This window comes from Mesoplodon bidens (assembly GCF_964165515.1).
Source record: "Mesoplodon bidens genome assembly, chromosome: 1".
NCBI lineage: Eukaryota > Metazoa > Chordata > Mammalia > Artiodactyla > Ziphiidae > Mesoplodon > Mesoplodon bidens.
Genome location: NC_138176.1, coordinates 130,592,964 through 130,613,638, shown reverse-complemented (window position 1 = coordinate 130,613,638; position 20,675 = coordinate 130,592,964). Strand labels below are relative to the sequence as shown.

At 33.0% G+C, this 20,675-nt stretch overlaps 1 protein-coding gene across 22 annotated transcripts in view; it reads left to right on the top strand.

The window, feature by feature from the left end:
* Positions 1 to 20,675, top strand: part of ADGRL3 (adhesion G protein-coupled receptor L3) — a 581,523-nt gene that overhangs the window by 494,491 nt on the left and 66,357 nt on the right. For all 22 annotated transcript variants that reach the window (XM_081254129.1, XM_081254127.1, XM_081254128.1 and 19 more), the window contains 2 exons: positions 5,909 to 5,975; positions 7,277 to 7,368. In XM_081254129.1, coding sequence (XP_081110255.1) covers positions 5,909 to 5,975; positions 7,277 to 7,368 — 159 coding nt within the window. The remainder of the gene's footprint in view (positions 1 to 5,908; positions 5,976 to 7,276; positions 7,369 to 20,675) is intronic.

Here is a 20,675-nt window from a genome sequence, read left to right as displayed (position 1 = left end):
TACTAGGACTGGGGAGAAGGTAGGGAAGCCATTACCATACCAAGGGAGTGAATTTGGTAGAGACAATGGAGGGTGGCTGTAGATAGGTACAAGTTTTCATTCTGGTTCCATGAAAATATTCTAAATTTAGATTACAGTGATCATTTCCCAACTTTTAAATATACTAAAAGCATTGAATTATATACTTTAAATGGATTATTCAGAGTATATAAATTATACTGCAATAAAGCTGTTTAAAAATACTAAAATTTTTACTAACTTATCTAGAGATCACCTTACATTTGGAAAGATCTAATATTTTTACTTGGGACATATTTCAACAATCTGTGCTTTATGTACAGCATATAAATTCCTCACCTACTCATTGAGAATTTATCATTGTCAACAAAACTATAGCTTTTATTTATTTTATAACTTGTATGTTTATTCTTTTTGAGAAACATATTAGGTTCAGGGACTTTAGAGTCAGGTAGACTAGAATAAAATTCAGGCTCAACTAATTATTAGCCATGTGTCTGTGGGCAAGTCAGTTTGACTTTCTAATCTGTAACATGGTGGTTATTATATAAGTACCTTGCAAAACTACTGCAATATTTAAACTGTGTGTGTATGAGTAAATACATATGTATATGTATGTGTATGTGTGTGCATATATATGTATATATATTTAAGTATGCATGCATGTAAAATGTTTGGCACGTATAAGCATTTATTAAATTAAAACTATTATTATTACTGGTACTATTATTTAGCTGATGCAAATGAAGGAATACAAACTTTATGATTAGCAACATTGTTTTAATTATAAAATAAATTATATTAAAAGCATCCATTTATAAGAGTAGTGATTACAATTCTTATGCTACTGCCTCCTGTTATTTCAAGAAACACAGGACCATGGGAATTATTCCAACATTTAGTATTAATAAATTATAACAGACAGCACTTTTCTTACCTTTGTAGTCCATCATAAACTTATAGGATGTATTTTGCTGAAGAAATAATGAAACACTTATTTTTTAAAAACATATTGGGGGGAATTCCCTGGTGGTCCAGTGGTTAGGACTCCATGCTCTCACTGCTGAGGGCCCAGGTCCAATCCGTGGTCAATGAACTAAGATCCTGCGAGCCATGTGGCACGGCCAAAAAAAAAAAACATATTGGGTGCATGAAGACAACCTAACCTATATTTGATGTAGGAGATTTAGTTTTGTGTTCTAAAATTCAAAATTGTAGCTGAACCACAAATGCCAGCCTTGAGTACCAGTGATCACACTCCATTCCTGCATTACTCTGCCAATCTTCTTTCCAGTTCATGCACTTGCTCGCAAAGTATTTCAATATTAGATGCATGAGTGTGCTGTGATACAAATGTCATTTAAAAACCCTTAACAGATGTATTATGCAGTAAGCATAGAACTAGAGTAGAGTGTGTATCTGTCCCTTTTCCTCTTCTCTTCCTTCTTTCTTGCCCCAATTCTCTTTATTCCTTCTTTTTTCTCTCATTCTTGCCAGATATTTGTAGTACAAATATAGAAAGATCTGCATATGCTACAGAGAAAAGAAGAATATGTAGTTTACAAACTCTCATAAACAACCTGATATAATTAAACCCTATAAATTTCATGGTCTATCAGTCACAAATATTGTTTACTGGTTACATTTAATACTCAACAAGGATAGTTTAGTCTGTGATTTAGGTCCTGTAGAAAATGAAGCAAATATCATTGTTAATTTACATTACTTCAAAGAAATGGTTAATGTTCAGATGTCTGCTTTGATAAGAGTGAATTAAACAGGCAAAAAAATACAGTATCCCAAGGCATCTTAATGGAACAACGTTAAACTAACTTTGAATAAGGAACTACACTCTGGTAGTGTTACTGGTACCTAAAAACATTATAAAACATATGTTTTAGGTGACATTTATATATGTTGGGCAATTGGTCTTACCACTTTTTAGAATACAGAGCCATGCCTTTTTTAAATGACAATGATAGAAAAATGGTGAGGAGTATTTTAGTAGGAGAAGAGAATTAGCTTTAGAAGCATGGTTTTCTGTTGTCCTGTTTTGAGAAATTAATTTATTTCATTGTTTTATTTTTCTGTTTTCTGAGTAAACCTAAAGGTAGTACTTGCTTAATTGGTAATTAACATTTTTACAGGAGACTGATCTAGATTTCAACACCTTTATTATTATTTAATTTGCAGTGATGTTTCTTATATTTTGGAAGAAAATAATTCTGTAAGAGCATAATAATTTATCCATGCAGATTAGTATCAGTTGTTTAGAGTAGTAAACCAATAAACCTGAATTAATGTAGTAAGACTTTATCAAATATATGACAATGTATGCTGATTTTATAATTTTTAAAAAATTGCTACAAAAAGAATTTCAGTGACATCTTTGTATAGGTAAATGGGAGAAAAAGTCAAGGTTTATGGTATGTGACAAGTTTTCCTTTGAATTCCAGAATGTATTTGGTCTTGTAAGATTTTTCAGTCTTGATTCAAATAAGCATGTAGTGTCATCAGAATGCATTTGCTCTTTCAACAGCAGGTTATCTCTTTTATTACAGTACTGATATAAACATAATTTATAGATTTTATGTATATGAGAGAAGTTCATTTAAAAAAAGAATTGATATATCTTAAAAATTAAACAAAAGTAGCCTATTAAAATTAATGAGTTCACAAATTAAATGATGCTTAGTGGATAAAGGCAATTTTCAGATAAATTGTATTTTTCAATGGCAGGTCTATCTGGCCATTTGCAAGTTGGACTTTATTATGTTTAATACAATAAGCTGTTCCTTTATAGCATTTGTTTACCCTTAATCAGTGGTTTTGCATTGTATCTAAGTGACATTGAATGGCCTAGACTTAGAGAATACTATGAGATAAGATGTATGTGCCCAGGCATGTAAACACACACACATAATACAGTCGGCCCTCTGGATCCATGCATTCAGCATGAGTGGATATGGAGGGCCAGGTGTAAGGCACTTGAGCAGCCATGGATTTTGGTATAGATGGGGGATCCTGGAAACAATTCCCCATGGTTTTTGAGGGATGTCTGTACTCTCCTTCACCTTAAAGCCAGGGTGAATTCTTTCAACATTGGCACAGGAAACTCAGGGCACAAATCATACAAACTTTTAAGGTAGCTAGTGGGAAAGAGGAAATACAGAAAGTTTTGAGAAAGCCAGCATGCAGCCAAAAACAGCAGGTATGGCCATATGGCAATTGAATTAGAAAAGGGATTCTTGCCACACTGTAGTCCAGAAGGTAGTCAAGCCCAGGCAGCCATCAAGGAGAGAGGATTTATTTACTACATGTTAAGTGTTTCATATCGCCTCTTTCACTGTTCAGTTCCTCAGAGAATTGAAATCTGTTGTACCGAATAGATATTGAAGAATTTTCTTACAGAAAAAAAATAACTTCTAAAGTAATTTCACTTCTACATTTAGACATCACTATACCAAAAGCATATTTATTTCCAAATAAAGCATTTGCAAAACAAAGACCTTTTTCGAAAAGTATAAAAGTTTTGTAAGGCTAAAATTTAATGACATTATTTTATTTTAACAACACATTTGGTGAAATTATGTAAATTTTTTAAATTCTCTGTTTTATCCAAGACATTCTGTAATATTGTAATTAAAATTGTTTGTCTAAGAAGTCATTAACCTGTAGAATAACAGTTTTCAGAAATTCTTGAAATACATTTTCCTTTGAAAACAGCTTGCTGAAAATGTGTTTTGGTTTTCACATTAGCTCTCTAAAACTCGTCTGACCTACAGAAGAACAGGGGCTGTATTATTAACAGTCATTCTTAAATGTATTATTAGTATATCATGCTGTTACAATTTCAGCAAGATTCTTGGACTCTGGTGTATGTGTATGCTTTTGTATGTTTTAATTTGGGAATATGTCCATGATTTGTCCTTTATTGTCCTTATCTTGAGGGAAAATGTGGTCTTTGTTGGGAACCCAGAGAGACCCACAAATATTTCCCCTACTCTGGTCTCCCTACAACACACTCGTTTGTTATTAGGGCGCTAAAAAAACTAGCCTGAGGTCAGAATGAAGACAATGTTCGTACTTCAACCTTTGTGTTCTCTGGTTTGTTTCTGCTTATTGGCAATGCCACACTCTTATTTTCCATGACCAAATTTTTTGAACAACAGCACAACAAAAAGATAACCAATTACTCAAACAAAACAATGGCTAATAGTTTAAGTATTGATTGGCTTCCTAATAACATTTTTTTCAAATTGGATTATTATGTTTATTTTGAATAAAGAGAAATTATGTCTATGTAAAAAATATGAACTTGTAGTCAGTTTCATATTGGACTGCAAATATTATACTCCAGTTGAAATTAGTTTACATATATTTAACTTAATAGAATAAGGCCAGATTTTCTTGTTTTGAAATCACATTTTTTCAGGGCATTTGGTTATTTCTTTACTTAAAAATCCAACTTCTAATCTTTTAAAAAAATGAAGTTACATAAAAGTAAAAAAAAAAACATAATAAACATCACTGCCTCTATCACTCAAATGTTAAAACTATTAGTATTTTGGCACATAGCTTTCAGTAACTACTAAAATAAAGCACATGGCTAAAGCCCCTTTCATCTGCTTCTGGTCTTCTCTACTCACATATGAGAGGCAATCACTAATCTGAGTTTGATGATTTTTCCCATTTCATTAAAATAATTACATACATATATGTATCTGTCAAAAATATGTGTATTATAGTTCAAAGATGTATAGATCCTTCACTTTACTTTTTCACTAAACTTTGTTACTGTGGTCTATTCTATTGACATATAAAGATCTACTTCCTCCCTCTTGACTATTTTATAACATTTCATCATATGAATAGGGAACATTTTATTTATTTATTCCTGTACTGACATATATAAAGTTCTTTCTACATAGCTTTTCTGGTATTCCATTATTGCTGAGGTTTAAGTAACAGTTACATGATAATCAGAAATATTTACATACTTTGGATTTGCTCTTTTAGAACACTTAGCAAAGCACTTGACTGTTTTCCACTGGAGATGTTTTCTTTTTTAATTATGCCTCAGATATAGCCAAATGGCAAATAAGTCAAGATATGATTTTTAACATCAAATGTAATTTGTTCAAAACTTACATTAATCTTTCTCATAAGTAGTCACTTCCATTTTGTCTCCCTGTCATCCTGAAGAATGAAAATGTAATTTCCCAGAGGCTTTAAGAATTGAGGGAGTATTAAATGTAACTGAAATTAAGTGATTAATAATTTACTTCTGGGTCATGAATCAAGTTCATGGGATGCTAAGGATAATTTGCAACCCCATAAGCACTAGCAGTAACAATGCACTTTTTAAGACTTAAGAACTCTCAAAGGTTGGCTGCCCAACCTAATTAAACTTCAGTTTTCTGATACCAAATTTATTTCTTCTTTGTACTGGATTTCCTCAGATCTTCTTGACAGGAAAATGTCACTTTACCTGACAGCTGATAGACAGGTTATGTAGCACCATAATTGGAGAGAAAAAGATAGCTTAAAGCTACTCGATTTAATGGCTATGTGTATGGCTTTTTCTTTCTTTCTTTTTCTTTTTTTTTTTTTTTTTTTAAGGTTTCTACGACAGACACAAAAGGCCCTAGCAAATAGGCCCACTGCCATTTTTTTCCTGCTTCCTCTAGGGGTGATTATCTTACTCCATCAATAGTGCTGTCAGAAATTGGGCACATAATTCAGCATTTAAATGAACAAGCAATGTAATATTTCCTGTCTCCCAGTGGAATGCTTTGCAGCTCACATTCTTCTCTGTCACTTGCTCACTCTTGATGTATGTCCCATATCCAGTCCTTGAATGCCTTCTCTTCCTTGTGTTTCATTGCAGATGTTGGCTCCGACTTGACACCTACTTCATTTGGAGTTTTATAGGACCAGCGACCTTGATAATTATGGTAAGAACTCCTAATTAACTATGTGTTTCCCAGGTCAAGAAATAAAACTTTCACTATCCTTGTGCTGTCTATCTTTAATTTACATAGAGTAATTTGGGGAAAGCATGTACTTATTTGACCCTATATAACTCAAGCAATTAGACACTCATTGTAGTCTACTTTTATATTGTAAAATACTTAATCAAAACCCTTAGGAGAAGAAAACATGCATTTGCAAGAGCTTATGCAGTACTGTGGCTCCTCAGGGGCCTGATCTAGCATAATCCATTTGGTTTTATAGGTTTTAAACAGTGATGACTTTGTTTGACAATAGTACATTTTCTTTCTTTTTCATTTGGGTAATTTGAATTATGAATGGAAACAGAAATTGGAAATGTGGTAAAATAACCTTCCTGTTCCAGTTTTGTTTTTATATAAATCTCAAAAACTTTAAAATGTAAGAGGATTTCACTTGAGAATGATAAGTAAGTTAGGTAAACATTCTGGAATCATACTTTCTTTTTTTAATTTTTAAATGCATAATATCTTGATTTCAAATATGCATTATTTATCCTAATTGAGATACTATTGGTGGTAGCATTATTTATATACTTACCATTTATATACTTATATCATTATTTATGTACTTTAAAATACAAAATAACCCCAAGTTCTGGGATATATAAACTAAGTAGGTGACAATGACAATTCAACATGTGGTTTTCTATACAGTTTACATATGTGTGATATTTGAAATTTACACTGGAGCTTTTATTTTGTTTTGCTTCAAATCATATGTTCTCTCTTGGTCCAGTGATATAACAACGTCAGTGGGGGTTCCCTCTACTTTAATCCTAATTTGTTGTAGCATCAAAATTTAACCAGCATTTTATAATCCTTTTGACCTATCTATTCAAAAATATTATGATTTTTGTATTTATGTTTTGTAATGTAGCACTTGAACAATAAATCAAGGGCCATGTTTAAAGGGTAGATATAATAACACACCTGGAATAATTACTGTCTTTTTAAAAAATATATACTTGACTTGGCTTTGTCTTGCAGTTTCCATATCATCATTCCAACTGCTGCTGATTTTGTATGTGTGTGTATTTGGCATAGCAGTGCTTTGTAACTCATTGGTATCCCGAGTTCCCAACTGGCCTCTTGCTTTTACTAAAATACTAGGCAGTCATCTATGATCCGATTCCTTTATAAGTGTAGGAGAGCTAATTTCCCAGAACAACTCATCTGTCATAGAGAATACACTTACTTTTTTTCTACTCCAGTTATGCTATATAACAGTACCTTTTACATTCCAGCTTAATGTAATCTTCCTTGGGATTGCTTTATATAAAATGTTTCATCACACTGCCATTCTGAAACCTGAATCGGGCTGTCTTGATAATATCAAGTAAGTGATTTTTCTTTTTCTTTTCTTTAGTCTACCTTACTTTGATACACTAAACTATCCCTACTTTTCATTGTATTGAAATCTTATGGCAAAATGATAAAGGTCAATGTGTTGTCTTCGCTGAATAAGATCATTTATTGACTATTGAGGTGACTTGATCTGCCTGAAAATAGGTAGAGTGAAGTTCTGTCTTCAAAGAAACTTTTCCCCCTAAATTCTTATTTACAGTATGATAAGTTTTTATTAGATGCATTTATTTATTTTGTCCAGGAAACAAAGTTGCTGTGTCTGGGCAGACTATTCTTTGTTAGCACTATAACCACACCAGTACTCAACACTCCATCTCTCCCTTCAGAGCAGTGTGAAGAGACTGAGATGGTGGCACCTGCAAGTGCCAAAAGGGGGATTTTTACACCAGAAGAGAGGAACCCTGAAATTATTAACCTGGGTGTTTGCAGAGGAGCTGTTGTACAGCTGCCCTCCTCTCCTCCTGAGAGAGAAAAGGATACCTCAGCTGCCTAATGTAAAATCCTATTGTATACATATATATGTCTCCAGGTTGTACCCCCTTTGAAATGTTAACATTTACCTCTTGGGAAGTAAATCCCTCCATAAGACTGTCACTACCTATTCAATCATTTTTAATTCCCAAGGTTTATCCTTTAACCCAAATTCTACTTTTTTATCCTCAAAAACCTGAACCATGCAGAGATATGAAAATATCCACAATCCTTTCCTCACTAGTAGTACTTCTTTTATATATACGCAAAAATAAGACAATTTACATTTTCTGGGAAAAAAAATAGTTCTTTAGTGTAATCAAAATTTTTATCTTATTCCTTTAGAGGCTGTGACACTTGAGAAAGAGTAATGTGAACATGTACTTTAGTCATTAATATATATTCTATATTAAGTAGCATTTGTATATGATTTGCCTGTGCTATGTGTTAACTTGGTTAAATGTTTTTATTTAAATGAATGCACTTTCAGATGAACTTTCATGAGGTTGCCTGTGACTTTCATGTGCTACTGATATTCTCCTTGAACTACCTCAGATAGCAGCTATGTCACCCATTTTTCATCCTCCTACATTCAGTGCCTGACAGTTCCTTGCCCATAGTAGGCCCTCAATGAATGTTTATAGAATAAAGTAATACATTAAAAACTGTAGTGACAGAAGTGTATTGACATTAACTATTTAATTTTGTTTAAGGGGTCATCTGTCTACATTAGTTGAAAAGGTAGCTAAGGAATTAGAAAAAATAATGTAATGGAGCAAACTAGAAGTTATCTACTATGAGTAATAGTCTTTTGTGCTTCTTAATATTACTTAGTTGAGTCATTATACTGTTGAATTATGTACAACTAGACTACCCTTCTAAAATTCAGTATTAGTTCCTTGGACCGTTTGCTCCTGATGATATTGAATTTGGATTGTTAAATTGGCACATAAAGCATAATTTCTTTATGTTATCATACTTCTACTCACTTTAGTATAAATTGCATCTTTATATCTATTGTGTAATATAAAACAAAATCCATATAATACTTTATTATCATTTTTGTTATGCTTTTAAAATACTATCAGAGAGAAGTGAATAATACGTTGATATTTATGTAACAGCTTTTACCAGATTAAAAATTTCAAAAAGGCCTTGTACTTAGTACAGTCACATATTTAAAAGATAGATTTGTATTCTCATTATTCATGTGTATTTCTTTAGGTAATATGGGTTGAATCTCTGTGATATTACTATTTAGGAAAACAAACACACAAAAGCTAATAATTACATTTAATGATATTGATGGCATCAAACTTTATATTACAAAGCAAAATAAAGCCTTAAATGAGACTGTCTTGATTTGAATTCTGTCTAAACAGCTTTATAGTTTATAGCCTTTGGAAAGTTTAGTTAACCTTGTTGAGGCTTCCTATACTCTTTAAAATGGGTATAATAATGAAACATACCCAGCCATCAAATGAGCAGAGGTATGTAATCAGCCTTTGATGATACTTTTTAAGGAAAAATCAATAAGGCTCAAGGAGAGAAATTAAGTAGCTATTAGAAAGAATATGGAGGGTGGGTTTAAGATGGAAAAAAAGGGGATATGGATATGCTGATGGGAAGGAACCAGTAAAAAAGTGGTTAGAAGTAGAGGAAAGGAAATCAGTGTTATAGTCATGACCTGAGGAACTAAAGGGAATGAGATCCAGAATAGAGGGAGAGTAATTTCACTCCATTCAATTTCATGAAGGACACTTTTCTACTGAGATAACAGAAGCAAGCTAGGAGGATCCTTTTCTACTCAGACTAGATAAAATAAATAATAGGTGTGATATAGATATGTTGGTGGAACCAGGGTAGAGCAGTAAATTGAGGGATTTCTGCCTATTCTCCCCTACAAAGTAGGAAAAATGATCATCTACAGGATATGAGAGCATGCAGGAGAGAGATAATAAGAGAGAAATCTCAAGAAAATAATCCTTAGAACTTTACAGAATCTGAAGGACATTTTATTTCATTTAAAATATGTTAACTATTTAATAAGTGCTTGTAAAAAAATCACCAGGCCATAATTGATAAGGAAAGAATTTAAGAAAGGTTTAAGCAGAACACAAAATCTGGCATCCTTTTTGTTTTTAACAAAAATAAGGATCTGTATAACATGAATTTTTAAGTGATATGGATGATATGAGAGTATTTTAAAGGCATAGCATCATTTATTTGCAATGTCTTCTTTTTTTAGTACAGGGAAAGGGCATAAAAGTTAATAATGTTTTCTTGGGGTTTTTTTTTGTATTTTTGTAAAGTGGTGAATAAGATGCACCACCTTGGGCAGTTTACTGAGAAAATAAACTCACCATATAAGGCCTTTTGCTGGTCAGTGTCTTTCTAAAACAATTCATTCATTCATTTATCAAATATTTTTTACTTTTATTACACACATTCTTTCACGTAGAAATATCTTCTTTATCTAAAATGTGTTTGCTTCTCCCCATGTTCACAACCACCACTTCCTTTTTGGCCACCATGAACTTCTGCAAAGCTGCTTCAGTGGTCTCCTGACATTTTTCCCCATACTGATTCTTGCTCCTGCCTTAACTAGAGTGATCTCTTGAAAAGTTTAAGTCTGATTATGCAACTCTCTTGGGTAAAACTCTTCAGTGATTTCCAGTTACTCTTACACTAAAGTCCAGACTTCCTAACATGGCCTACTTAGCCTTCCTGGTCTAGTTGTCCCATTTTAAGCCATGTGCCCCTCTGGCCATTCTGGGTGTACTCACTTGTGCTTCAGGTCTTATCTGCTGCTACTCTACAGATTTTCTTTTCCCTAACACTGCATGGCTAACTCTAATTTACTCTAATTAATTTACTTATTATTTTTAAATAATTTAATTATATTTTAATTTTAAATTTACTTCACAGTCATCATAATAAACACATTTTGATATTAGTATAAAACATTCATTTCGTTGGCTCATTACTATATTAATGATATACTCTGGGAAAAAATAATAATAGAGTAAATTCCTATAGTTAACATGATTACAGAGGAAATGAGGTACTCCAAGTCTCAGATTTAACTAAAAAAGTACTTAAAACTAAATAATGTATTTCGGTTTGCTGTTTGCTTACTTGTCCTTTGTCTTCTTTTCATCAAAATAGGTAATTATATTTGGAGGAAAAAAGTAATTCCAGTCATTTGAATTTTCTGATTTAATTTCAAACAAGTTGAAATTGGAGCTTACAGTAATCATAGCAAAAATCTAACCTAGTTCTTAAAAAATAATATAAATATAAATAAAACAGTTAATGAATTGTTATCAGTACAAAATTAATTTATAGTATCGCTGTGGTATTATGACAGAACTTTAATTCTTGAGGATCATTTATAGCACGCTTGACATTTAACTTAGAAATAAAAATTGATCATTTCTGTAGTTATCAACTACTTCTCTTGTTGAAAAAATATTTAACAGCATCACAAGTACTTTGCAGAATTAAAAGAAATAATAGAAGCTTTTAGGGCTAAGAAAGAAAATTGGTGCCCGTATGGAGAGACAAGGAATCTACTAAGCTTCCCTTTCCTATGTCTGACCCTTTGCTCTTTTCCAGGGACAGACTTCTGCATCCAAGATTCTGATTTTGACCTAGTCCAGTTTTCCAATTTCTGGTATCTCCCCTTAACTTGGGTTTTACATGAGTGATGGGCTGGCAAACACAATGTCAGATGGTTTAAAGAAACACCATTCACTTTCCTTCCTTCCTCCCTGTGCTCTAATTGCTAAAGGAAGGTGTAGTGCTAAAGGGGAGCAAAAACTCATGTCATACACAATTTCAATTTGAATTTCAGTTCAGTCCTGTGATGGATATATGATCTTGCAAGTTATGTCATGGCTCTCAGTCTCAGTATCTCCTCAGAATTGGGAATAATTGATTCTACTTTGTAGAGTTTTGCTATAATTAAATATAATCATATATGTATAGCATACAGCTCATAATTTAGTATTCATACAGTATGGTTTGATTATTTTTAACCACTCTATGTGGAAATATATTGCTGCCTTTGGTTCTCTGTGTTTTCCTTAGTGAAATTTGCTGAACCTCTTATCAAAATCTCATTAGAATTTGACTGGCTTTGTTTCTTATGTAGTGTCATAAAGAATTTGCCTGATATGATCCTTTTTTTTTTTAAGCCAAAGTTATCCTATTACGAAAGAATTGGCTCTAGGAGTGAAATGCTCATTTGATTAATAAATAGCAAGTTCTGTAGTTAGCTCTAAATTAAAAAAAAAAAAGTGTCTTAGTGAACTTGGGCACCTGCCTTACATAACGAAACCTAAGAAGGCTTCTGAGTAGCTTCAGGGATGAATAGAAAAATGTTTTGCCTTACCAGTATCCATAATAACTTATTTATTCCCTAAGAAGGTAACTTTTGCTTTGTACTGTGTTTCCAGATATTGGTAGAATCGGTTAAGTAATTTAGCTTGACTAGTATTACATTAGTACTTCATGGAGTTAAATGTGGTAGGGTTCTAAAAAATTGAAAGTGGAAAAGCAGAATGATATAATCCTGAAAAATGCAACAACATCACAAAAAAATTTCAATGCTTTAATTTTTCTTCTTTATATTAATATATTAAGATGGAATTATATATATATATATATGGCCTGCTTTTCAAAATGGTAACATTTTTATACCGTAGTCAGAGCAATATCTTAAAAAGAGTTTGATCCTTTATGAGAACAGTAAACCTAGTTCTGAATTATACTTAATAAAAATATTCATCCACTTCAATGTTTTCTGGATGAGTTTTGAGGAAAATATTTATAGTACTTTCTCATTCTTCTTAAAATATTAGCTAGTGATGTAAAAATGTTGAAATATTGTTTTGGGTTTTTAAACAGGAAGCTCAGTATAGTTTATATAGTCCATGCCGACTTAAAAAAAAAAAACTTATGTCTCCATTCATTTGACTTTATTTGTTGTTTACCTTCCACCACCAAAGCTACTCAATTTAAATGAAAACATCACAAATTTCTAATTATTTTAAAATATTTCTAAATATTTAGAGATGTTGTGTTTAAAAACTGTCACGTCCAGGGCCAACACACTATACTGAAGATGTGTTTTTTTCCAAACCTTTTTAATCAAATATACTTTTCAACACCCACACACACATTGAACACTTTAGTTCTTGAGTCAGAACCAATAATTGATTTATTTTATCATTGTTATAAGATAAAATACTTTTTAAGAAATTCTGAAAGGAATATCATCTGTTATCTCCTCCATTTCCTTGTTCTGTGGTTAAATATCACTGGAAATATACCATAACATTATCATAAATGATCCAGGTGTATTTGAAAAGTAATACAATCTAAACAGAACTGTTTGGAGCCCTGTGTATTGTTGACACCACTAGAGTCGCTTCAAATAAGTTAATACCTTCCTTAGGTATTAGTTAGTCCTTTGCTGATTAACTTAATTTCAATTTACAAGCATTTAACAATCACTTCTATGGAAAATGAACTGTAGCCACTGGTTCACAAAGCTGTACATTCACCAAGTGTTGTTGCCAGTCTCATTGTATTATGCGTTTTACGCTGTAGTTTTAACTTTTCTGAAATGTTAAAAGTGTTAGTCTCTGTTTTGAGTCTTTCTCTTTAAAATGCATTCAAATCCCTATGTGATCTTTCTAGGAACCAGGTGTTTTATGTATCACTGTATTTGGCATACTTCATACTCTGGGAACTGACACTTGAGAAAAAAAACAGTTTGAAGGATGACTGTCACAGGCACACTGGAACTGTTAAGTGTTATACCTTGAGATCAAATAATTATTTCACTTTTCCCCAAAATAATTAGGTTTATATCATAACTAGGAGAGTCAATTGCAGCCTAAGGATGAGAAAGCCTGAGAGACTACCTAAGGGAAAAATAATTCTTCTTTATGAGAAAAATATAAAATTTAGCAGCTCCTGTGTTCTTTATATGTGGCTGGACTCAGATTTCCTTTGTATCCTATATGAAACATGCAGTCAGCTTTGGGAAAGCTTGGTAATCAGAATTGTATTATGAAACCAAAATTTCTGAAGTAATCATACACACAATAGCAAAATTAATCTAAAATAAGTAGTCATAATAAGGCTGTAGTTTTTCTCCCCAAATAGTTCAGAGCAAATATTCACTTAAACTTTTATAAGAGTGGAAGAAATCTGAGAGTAGTTATAATTAAATAATATTTGTATTCCATATTATTCACATATTTTATTTAATTTTTAATGTATAAACTTTGATATGATTTTTTGTCCTTTAATTATTCATTAATTTATTTAATTTAAAAAAGTGCTAAAATTTTGGATATGTTTTGAGGATAGAACTTACAGAATTGCTAATTTATTTTACGTAGACTATAAGAGAAAGGAGTGGAATGTGATTCCAAGGTTTTTGGCTTGCAGTACTGAGATATGGAACTGTAGAAAAAAATCACATTAGGGATAGATTAGGAACTTTGGAGGAAGTGGTTAATAGCATAACTTTGAAAGACTTACTAAACATTACAGTGTAGATGCTGAGTAGGCAGTTGATATAATGAAAGCTGAAGATTTAAATCTGGATTCATTGGTATATAGATTTTATTTTATTTTATTTTTGCATTTAATGGTTTTCAGGTTTTATTTATTTTCAGTATTGATTTTGTTTTATATATTTTTATTACTGTCTATAATGGTAAATGATCCTGTTTTACTTATGAAAATGATATATTTCCTTTTAAAACATTAAGCAAAGTGAGATATTTTGGGGAAAAAAGTAATAATGTAAAGGTGGTATGAAGATATGACCAAAACTTAAGATAGTGATTTTCCAGCCAGACTGGTTTCTGTCACTTAGTCACTGTATGTTTCTGTTAGGATAGCTTTGCTATGAGCAGCAAATGCTGACCAGTATGGGGCCTAAATCATAATGATACTGATGATTTACAGAAATTAAAATCCAGAGGTCGGTGGTTCCATAGTTGGTTTAATAGCTCGGTAATGGTAGTAAGTACCTAAGCTCTTTCCATCTTTTATCATCCTTAGCATGTTGGCTGTTGTCATTCACAGTGTCAACGTGTGGTCCAAAGATGGCTCTTTCAGCTCCCACCATCATATCCTTTAGCAATTGTGTTCAAAAGCAAAAATGAAGGAAGAAAATAACGCTTTCCTCAGAAGCCTTTTCTCATGCCTTTCTCTCTCATGGTCAGGGTAGAAGATATTTCCCAGAAGCTCCTTGCTCATATCACATGTCTAGATCAGATGACCACCTCTTAATGTAAGAGGGTCTGGGAAAGCAGAGATCTGGCAGAGGGGACTGGCTCAACCCTGTGGGCAGGAACAAGCTAGTTTCAACGTTTGCAGAGCTCAGGGCAAGAGTACAAAATGATAAATTAAACATATCCTAACCTCTTACTCTAACAGATAAACCTTGAAAACCACCTGGAAGGCCAGGATTGAATTTAAAATCCTTCAGTTCCCTGGAGTTCCATGTCGGGATATTGCCATTGACTCACTACCCATCTTCCTTCTCTTCCTACCTCGACTTCCATCCCACACCATGTGGGGCCTCACACAGGCATGGGGACACTGCAACCAGCACATCCAACTTCTGTCTGTCTCTCCCACAAACAGCCACTGCTTGGCCACTCCTCAAATGTAGGAGTGTGGGTACTGGCTACAATCTTGGGAGAATGGGTCATAGTAGATTTTGTTTTAAACCCATGTGACTGGATAAAATAAAGGGATTGATGTAGACATATAAAAGAAAAAGACCAAGGACTGAAACCCTGGGTCACTCTAAATTTTGAGAACTTGGAAATGCAGAGTCTACAAAGTGATTTAGAAAGAGCAACCAGTGAGATAGGAAGAAAGTTAGAGATACTGGAAGCTAGGCAAATGAAGCATTTCAATTAGGATGGGGACTTACACTTGACCACTGGATTTAGCAACTTGGAGGTTCTTGTGTCTTTGGCAAAAGTTGTTTGATGAAGCCTTATTAAAATGGGTTGGGGACAGATGGGAAGAGGGGAGTTAAAAAACACATGTAAAGACATCTCTTTTCAGATCTTTTTCTGTAAATAAGAGCTAAGAAGTATAGTAGCTGGAGAGAAGTGTTGGATCAAGGGCATTTTTTTGTTTTGTTTTGTTGATTGGTTAGCTTTTAAGCATGATAGAGATTACAGCCTCTTCCTTTTAATCTGGTGTGAATAGACAATTAGTTGATGCAGGCAAGAGAGGGGAAAATTGTGTGGTTTCTGCATTTAAGTAGGCAAGGGAAGATGGGATCTAGTGTACAGGTGAAGGTAAGAAGGAATATACACAAAACAGTTCATCCTTTATATGATGAATTTATGACTCAGTTCTGTTAATTTATTGACCAGCAGATATTTTCCTTTAAAGTAATGCAATAAGTTATCATGGCTCATAAGCAGTAACTACTCATTGTGTTCAGAAACATTCATCTACTTGGAAAGAAAGTTATATCATCTTGAAAAATACAGTGTTGTTACAAGATTACTTTAATCCTCTATTTTCCCTTTTACGTTAATATATATTAATGTATATACTGTTATAAATTTAATATTATATTAATATATTATAAAATCTATATCTATATGTAGGTATGTGTGTATGTATGTATATTATATACTATGCATACACTATATATAACCTATATACTTTATATAAAATGCAAATGTCCAAATACTTTGTTGATAAGTAAAAATATTTTATATTTTGAACATATTTAGTAACTTTTATGTGTATTTTTCATTAATTTAAGAAACAAAATCAATAGATCATACAGTTTGGAGAGGATTAATCATCAATAAAAATTACTTAAGCAACAAAATTCCTTTTACTTCAAGAAATAATAAGATACACATTTTTATACCTGAGATGATCTTTTAGTTAGCTGTCTTTATGAAAATAAAATACAGAGTTATATATATATATTATAAAATTTTATCAAATATACTTTATAGGATAGCTGAGTGCTAATATACCTTTTGGGATATAAAATGAACATTCTTATTCCTCATAAATGACTGATTATATATGCAGAAAAAAAACCTAAATGGAAATGTACTAAAAAGTTAATAATGGTCACCTTTTAGTGGCAAGATTGCGTGTACTTTAAAATGTTATTTTTCATGGACTTGAGTGGTGTTTTTTGACACCAGTTCCATGTTGTTTTTACACACACCAGCTGATTCTCCAACACCAACTAAGTTTCCAGCAATTCAATTCAATTCTAACACTAACACTAACTCATAGAATTAGAGCGGATCCCACAGGTTAAGGGCTCCCCACTGCAGATGCCAGCCACAAACAGGAATGCCCAGGCTACCCACACTTCTTCCTGGAGAACTACAAATTTAGGGCTTCACAAGACCACCTCTCAGGTTCAATAATTCACTAGAACAAATCACAGAACTCAGGAAACTGCTCTACTTACAACCTCAGCTTTATTAAAAAGGATAAAACTTAGGAAAAAACAAATGGAAATAATGCACGGGGAGAGGCGGAGGACTAAGGTTCCATGGCCTCTCTGGGCCCCACCCTCCTAGACCTTCAAAGTGTTTGCCAAACCTAGAAGCTCCTTGAACCACATCTGTTAGGGGTTTTAGTGGAGGTTTCATTACAAAGGCATGATTGATTAAATTATTGACTACTAGTGATTCAACTCAATCTCCACCCTCCTTCCTTCCCTGGGCATGGGGTTGTAGGTGGGAGCAGGACTGAAAGTTCCAACCTTCTAATCTTGGCTTTGTTTCTCTCAGACCACTTCCCACTGAGGAGCTACTTAGACCCCACTACTGTCTTCCATTACCTCTAGGCACCCCCCCACCCCCATCATCTCACGAGCATACAAAAGACACTGTTACCACTACAAAGATTACAAGGGTTTTAGGAGCCCTGAACTAGGAACCAGGACAAAGACTAAATATTTGTTTCTTTATTGTACCACAGCAATCTGAATTTTTAAAGTTGGTATTACGAATGTATAGTACTCTTATAAACAATTTTTTCTTCAAAATTGCTTGCCCTACATTATGTCCATAAACATATTAGTAATAGAATAATCTTAAAATGTCATTTTTCTGCAAGTCATTCTATATTTCTAACCTCTGAAAAATGTTTCCCAAAAATCATGTTTAATTGTCTATTATTAATTGTTTACTGTGAATATAGCGAGATAATGAAAATTCAATCAAGTCTGATGAAAACGGGAGCATTAGATTACTGTAGTTTATTTATCTCCAAATTCTTTGACAGATGGAACTCATTTCAAGGTTTTTAATTGCTTTTGTTTATACCATTTAAAATAATTAATGTAAGAATCTAGTTATGATTTGGGGATACAAATTTTTTTAACTTATTTTTTTATTTTTTTTTCATTAAAAAAATTTTTTTTGAATTTTAGAATTTTATTGACTTTTTTATACAGCAGGTTCTTATTAGTTATCCATTTTATACATATTAGTGTATCTATGTCAATCCTAATCTCCCAATTCATCACACCACCCCCCACCCCCCCGCCACTACCCCCCCCCCTTGATGTCCATAAGTTTGTTCTCTGTAACTGTGTATCTATTTGTGCCCTGCAAACTGATTCATCTGTACCATTTTTCTAGGTTGCACATATATGTGTTAATATATGATATTTGTTTTTTGCTTTCTGATTACTTCACTCTGTGTGACAGTCTCTATATCCATCCACGTCTCTACAAATGACCCAATTTCGTTCCTTTTTATGGCTGAGTAATATTCCATTGTATATATGTACCACATCTTCCTTATCCATTCATCAGTTGATGGGCATTTAGGTTGCTTCCATGTTCTGACTATTGTAAATAGTGCTGCAATGAACATTGGTGTGCATGTGTCTTTTTGAATTATGGTTTTCTCTGGGTATATGCCCAGTAGTGTGATTGCTGGGTCATATGGTAGTTCAATTTGTAGTTTTTTTAAGGAACCTCCATACTGTTTTGCATAGTGGCTGTATCAATTTACATTCCCACCAACCCTGCAAGAGGGTCCCCTTTTCTCCACACCCTCTCCAGCATTTGTTGTTTGTAGATTTTCTGATGATGCCCATTCTAACTGGTGTGAGGTGATACCTCATTGTAGTTTTGATTTGCATTTCTCTAATGATTAGTGATGCTGAGCAGCTTTTCATGTGCTTCTTGGCCATCTGTATATCTTCTTTGGAGAAATGTCTATTTAGGTCTTCTGCCTGTTTTTTGATTGGGTTGCTTGTTTTTTTTTTTTAATATTGAGCTGCATGAGCTGTTTAGATATTTTGGAGATTAATACTTGGTTGATTCATTTGCAAATATTTTCTCCCATTCTGAGGTTATCTTTTCATCTTGTTTGTAGTTTCCTTTGCTTTGCAAAAGCTTTTAAGTTTCATTAGGTCCCATTAGTTTATTTTTGGTTTTATTTCCATTACTCTAGGAGGTGGAACAAAAAAGATCTTGCTGTGATTTATGTCAAAAAGTGTTCTTCCTATGTTTTCCTCTAACAGTTTCATAGTGTTCAGTCTTACATTTGATCTCTAATCCATTTTGAATTTATTTTTGTGTATGGTGTTAGGGAGGGTTCTAATTTCATTCTTTTACATGTAGCTGTCCAGTTTTCCTAGCATCACTTATGAAGAGATTGTCTTTTCTCCATTGTATATCCTTGCCTCCTTGGTCATAGATTAGTTGACCATAGGTACGTGGGTTTATTTCTGGGTTTTCTATCCAGTTCCATTGATCTATATTTCTGTTTCTGTGCCAGTACCATGTTGTCTCGATTACTGTAGCTTTGTTGTAAAGTATAGTCTGAAGTCAGGGAGTCTGATTCCTCCAGCTCCGTTTTTTTCCCTCAAGACTGCTTTCGCTTTTCAGGGTCTTTTGTGTCTCCATACAAATTTTAAGATTCTTTTGTTCTAGTTCTGTAAAAAATGCCATTGGTAATTTGATAGTTGTTGCATTGAATCTGTAGATTGCTTTGGGTAGTATAGTCATTTTCACAATGTTGATTCTTCCAATCCAATAACATGGCATATCTCTCCATATGTTTGTACCATCTTTAATTTCTTTCATCAGTTTCTTATAGTTTTCTGCATACAGGTCTTTTGTCTCCCTAGGTAAGTTTATTCCTAGGTATTTTATTCTTTTTGTTGTAGTGGTAAATGGGAGTGTTTCCTTAATTTCTCTTTCAGATTTTTCATCATTAGTGTATAGGAATGCAAGAGATTTCTGTGCGTTAATTTTGTATCCTGCAACTTTAACAAATTCACTGATCAGCTCTAGTAGTTTTCTGGTGGCATCTTTAGGATTCTCTATGTATAGTAACATGTCTTCTGCAAACAGTGACAGTTTTACATCTTCTTTTCCAATTTGTATTCCTTTTCTTTCTATTTCTTCTCTGATTGCTATGGCTAGTACTTCCAAAACTATGTTGAATAATAGTAGTGAGAGTGGACATCCTTTTCTTATTCATGATCTTACAGGAAGTGCTTTCAGTTTTTCACCATTGAGAATGATGTTTGCTGTGGGTTTGTCGTAAATGGCCTTTATTATGTTGAGGTATGTTCCCTCTGTGCCCACTTTTTGGAGAGTGTTTATCATAAATCAGTTTTGAATTTTGTCAAAATCTTTTTCTGCATCTATTGAGATGATCATACAGTTTTTATTCTTCAATTTGTTAATTTGGTGTATCACATCATTTGAGTTGCATATATTGAAGAATCCTTGCATCCCTGGGATAAAT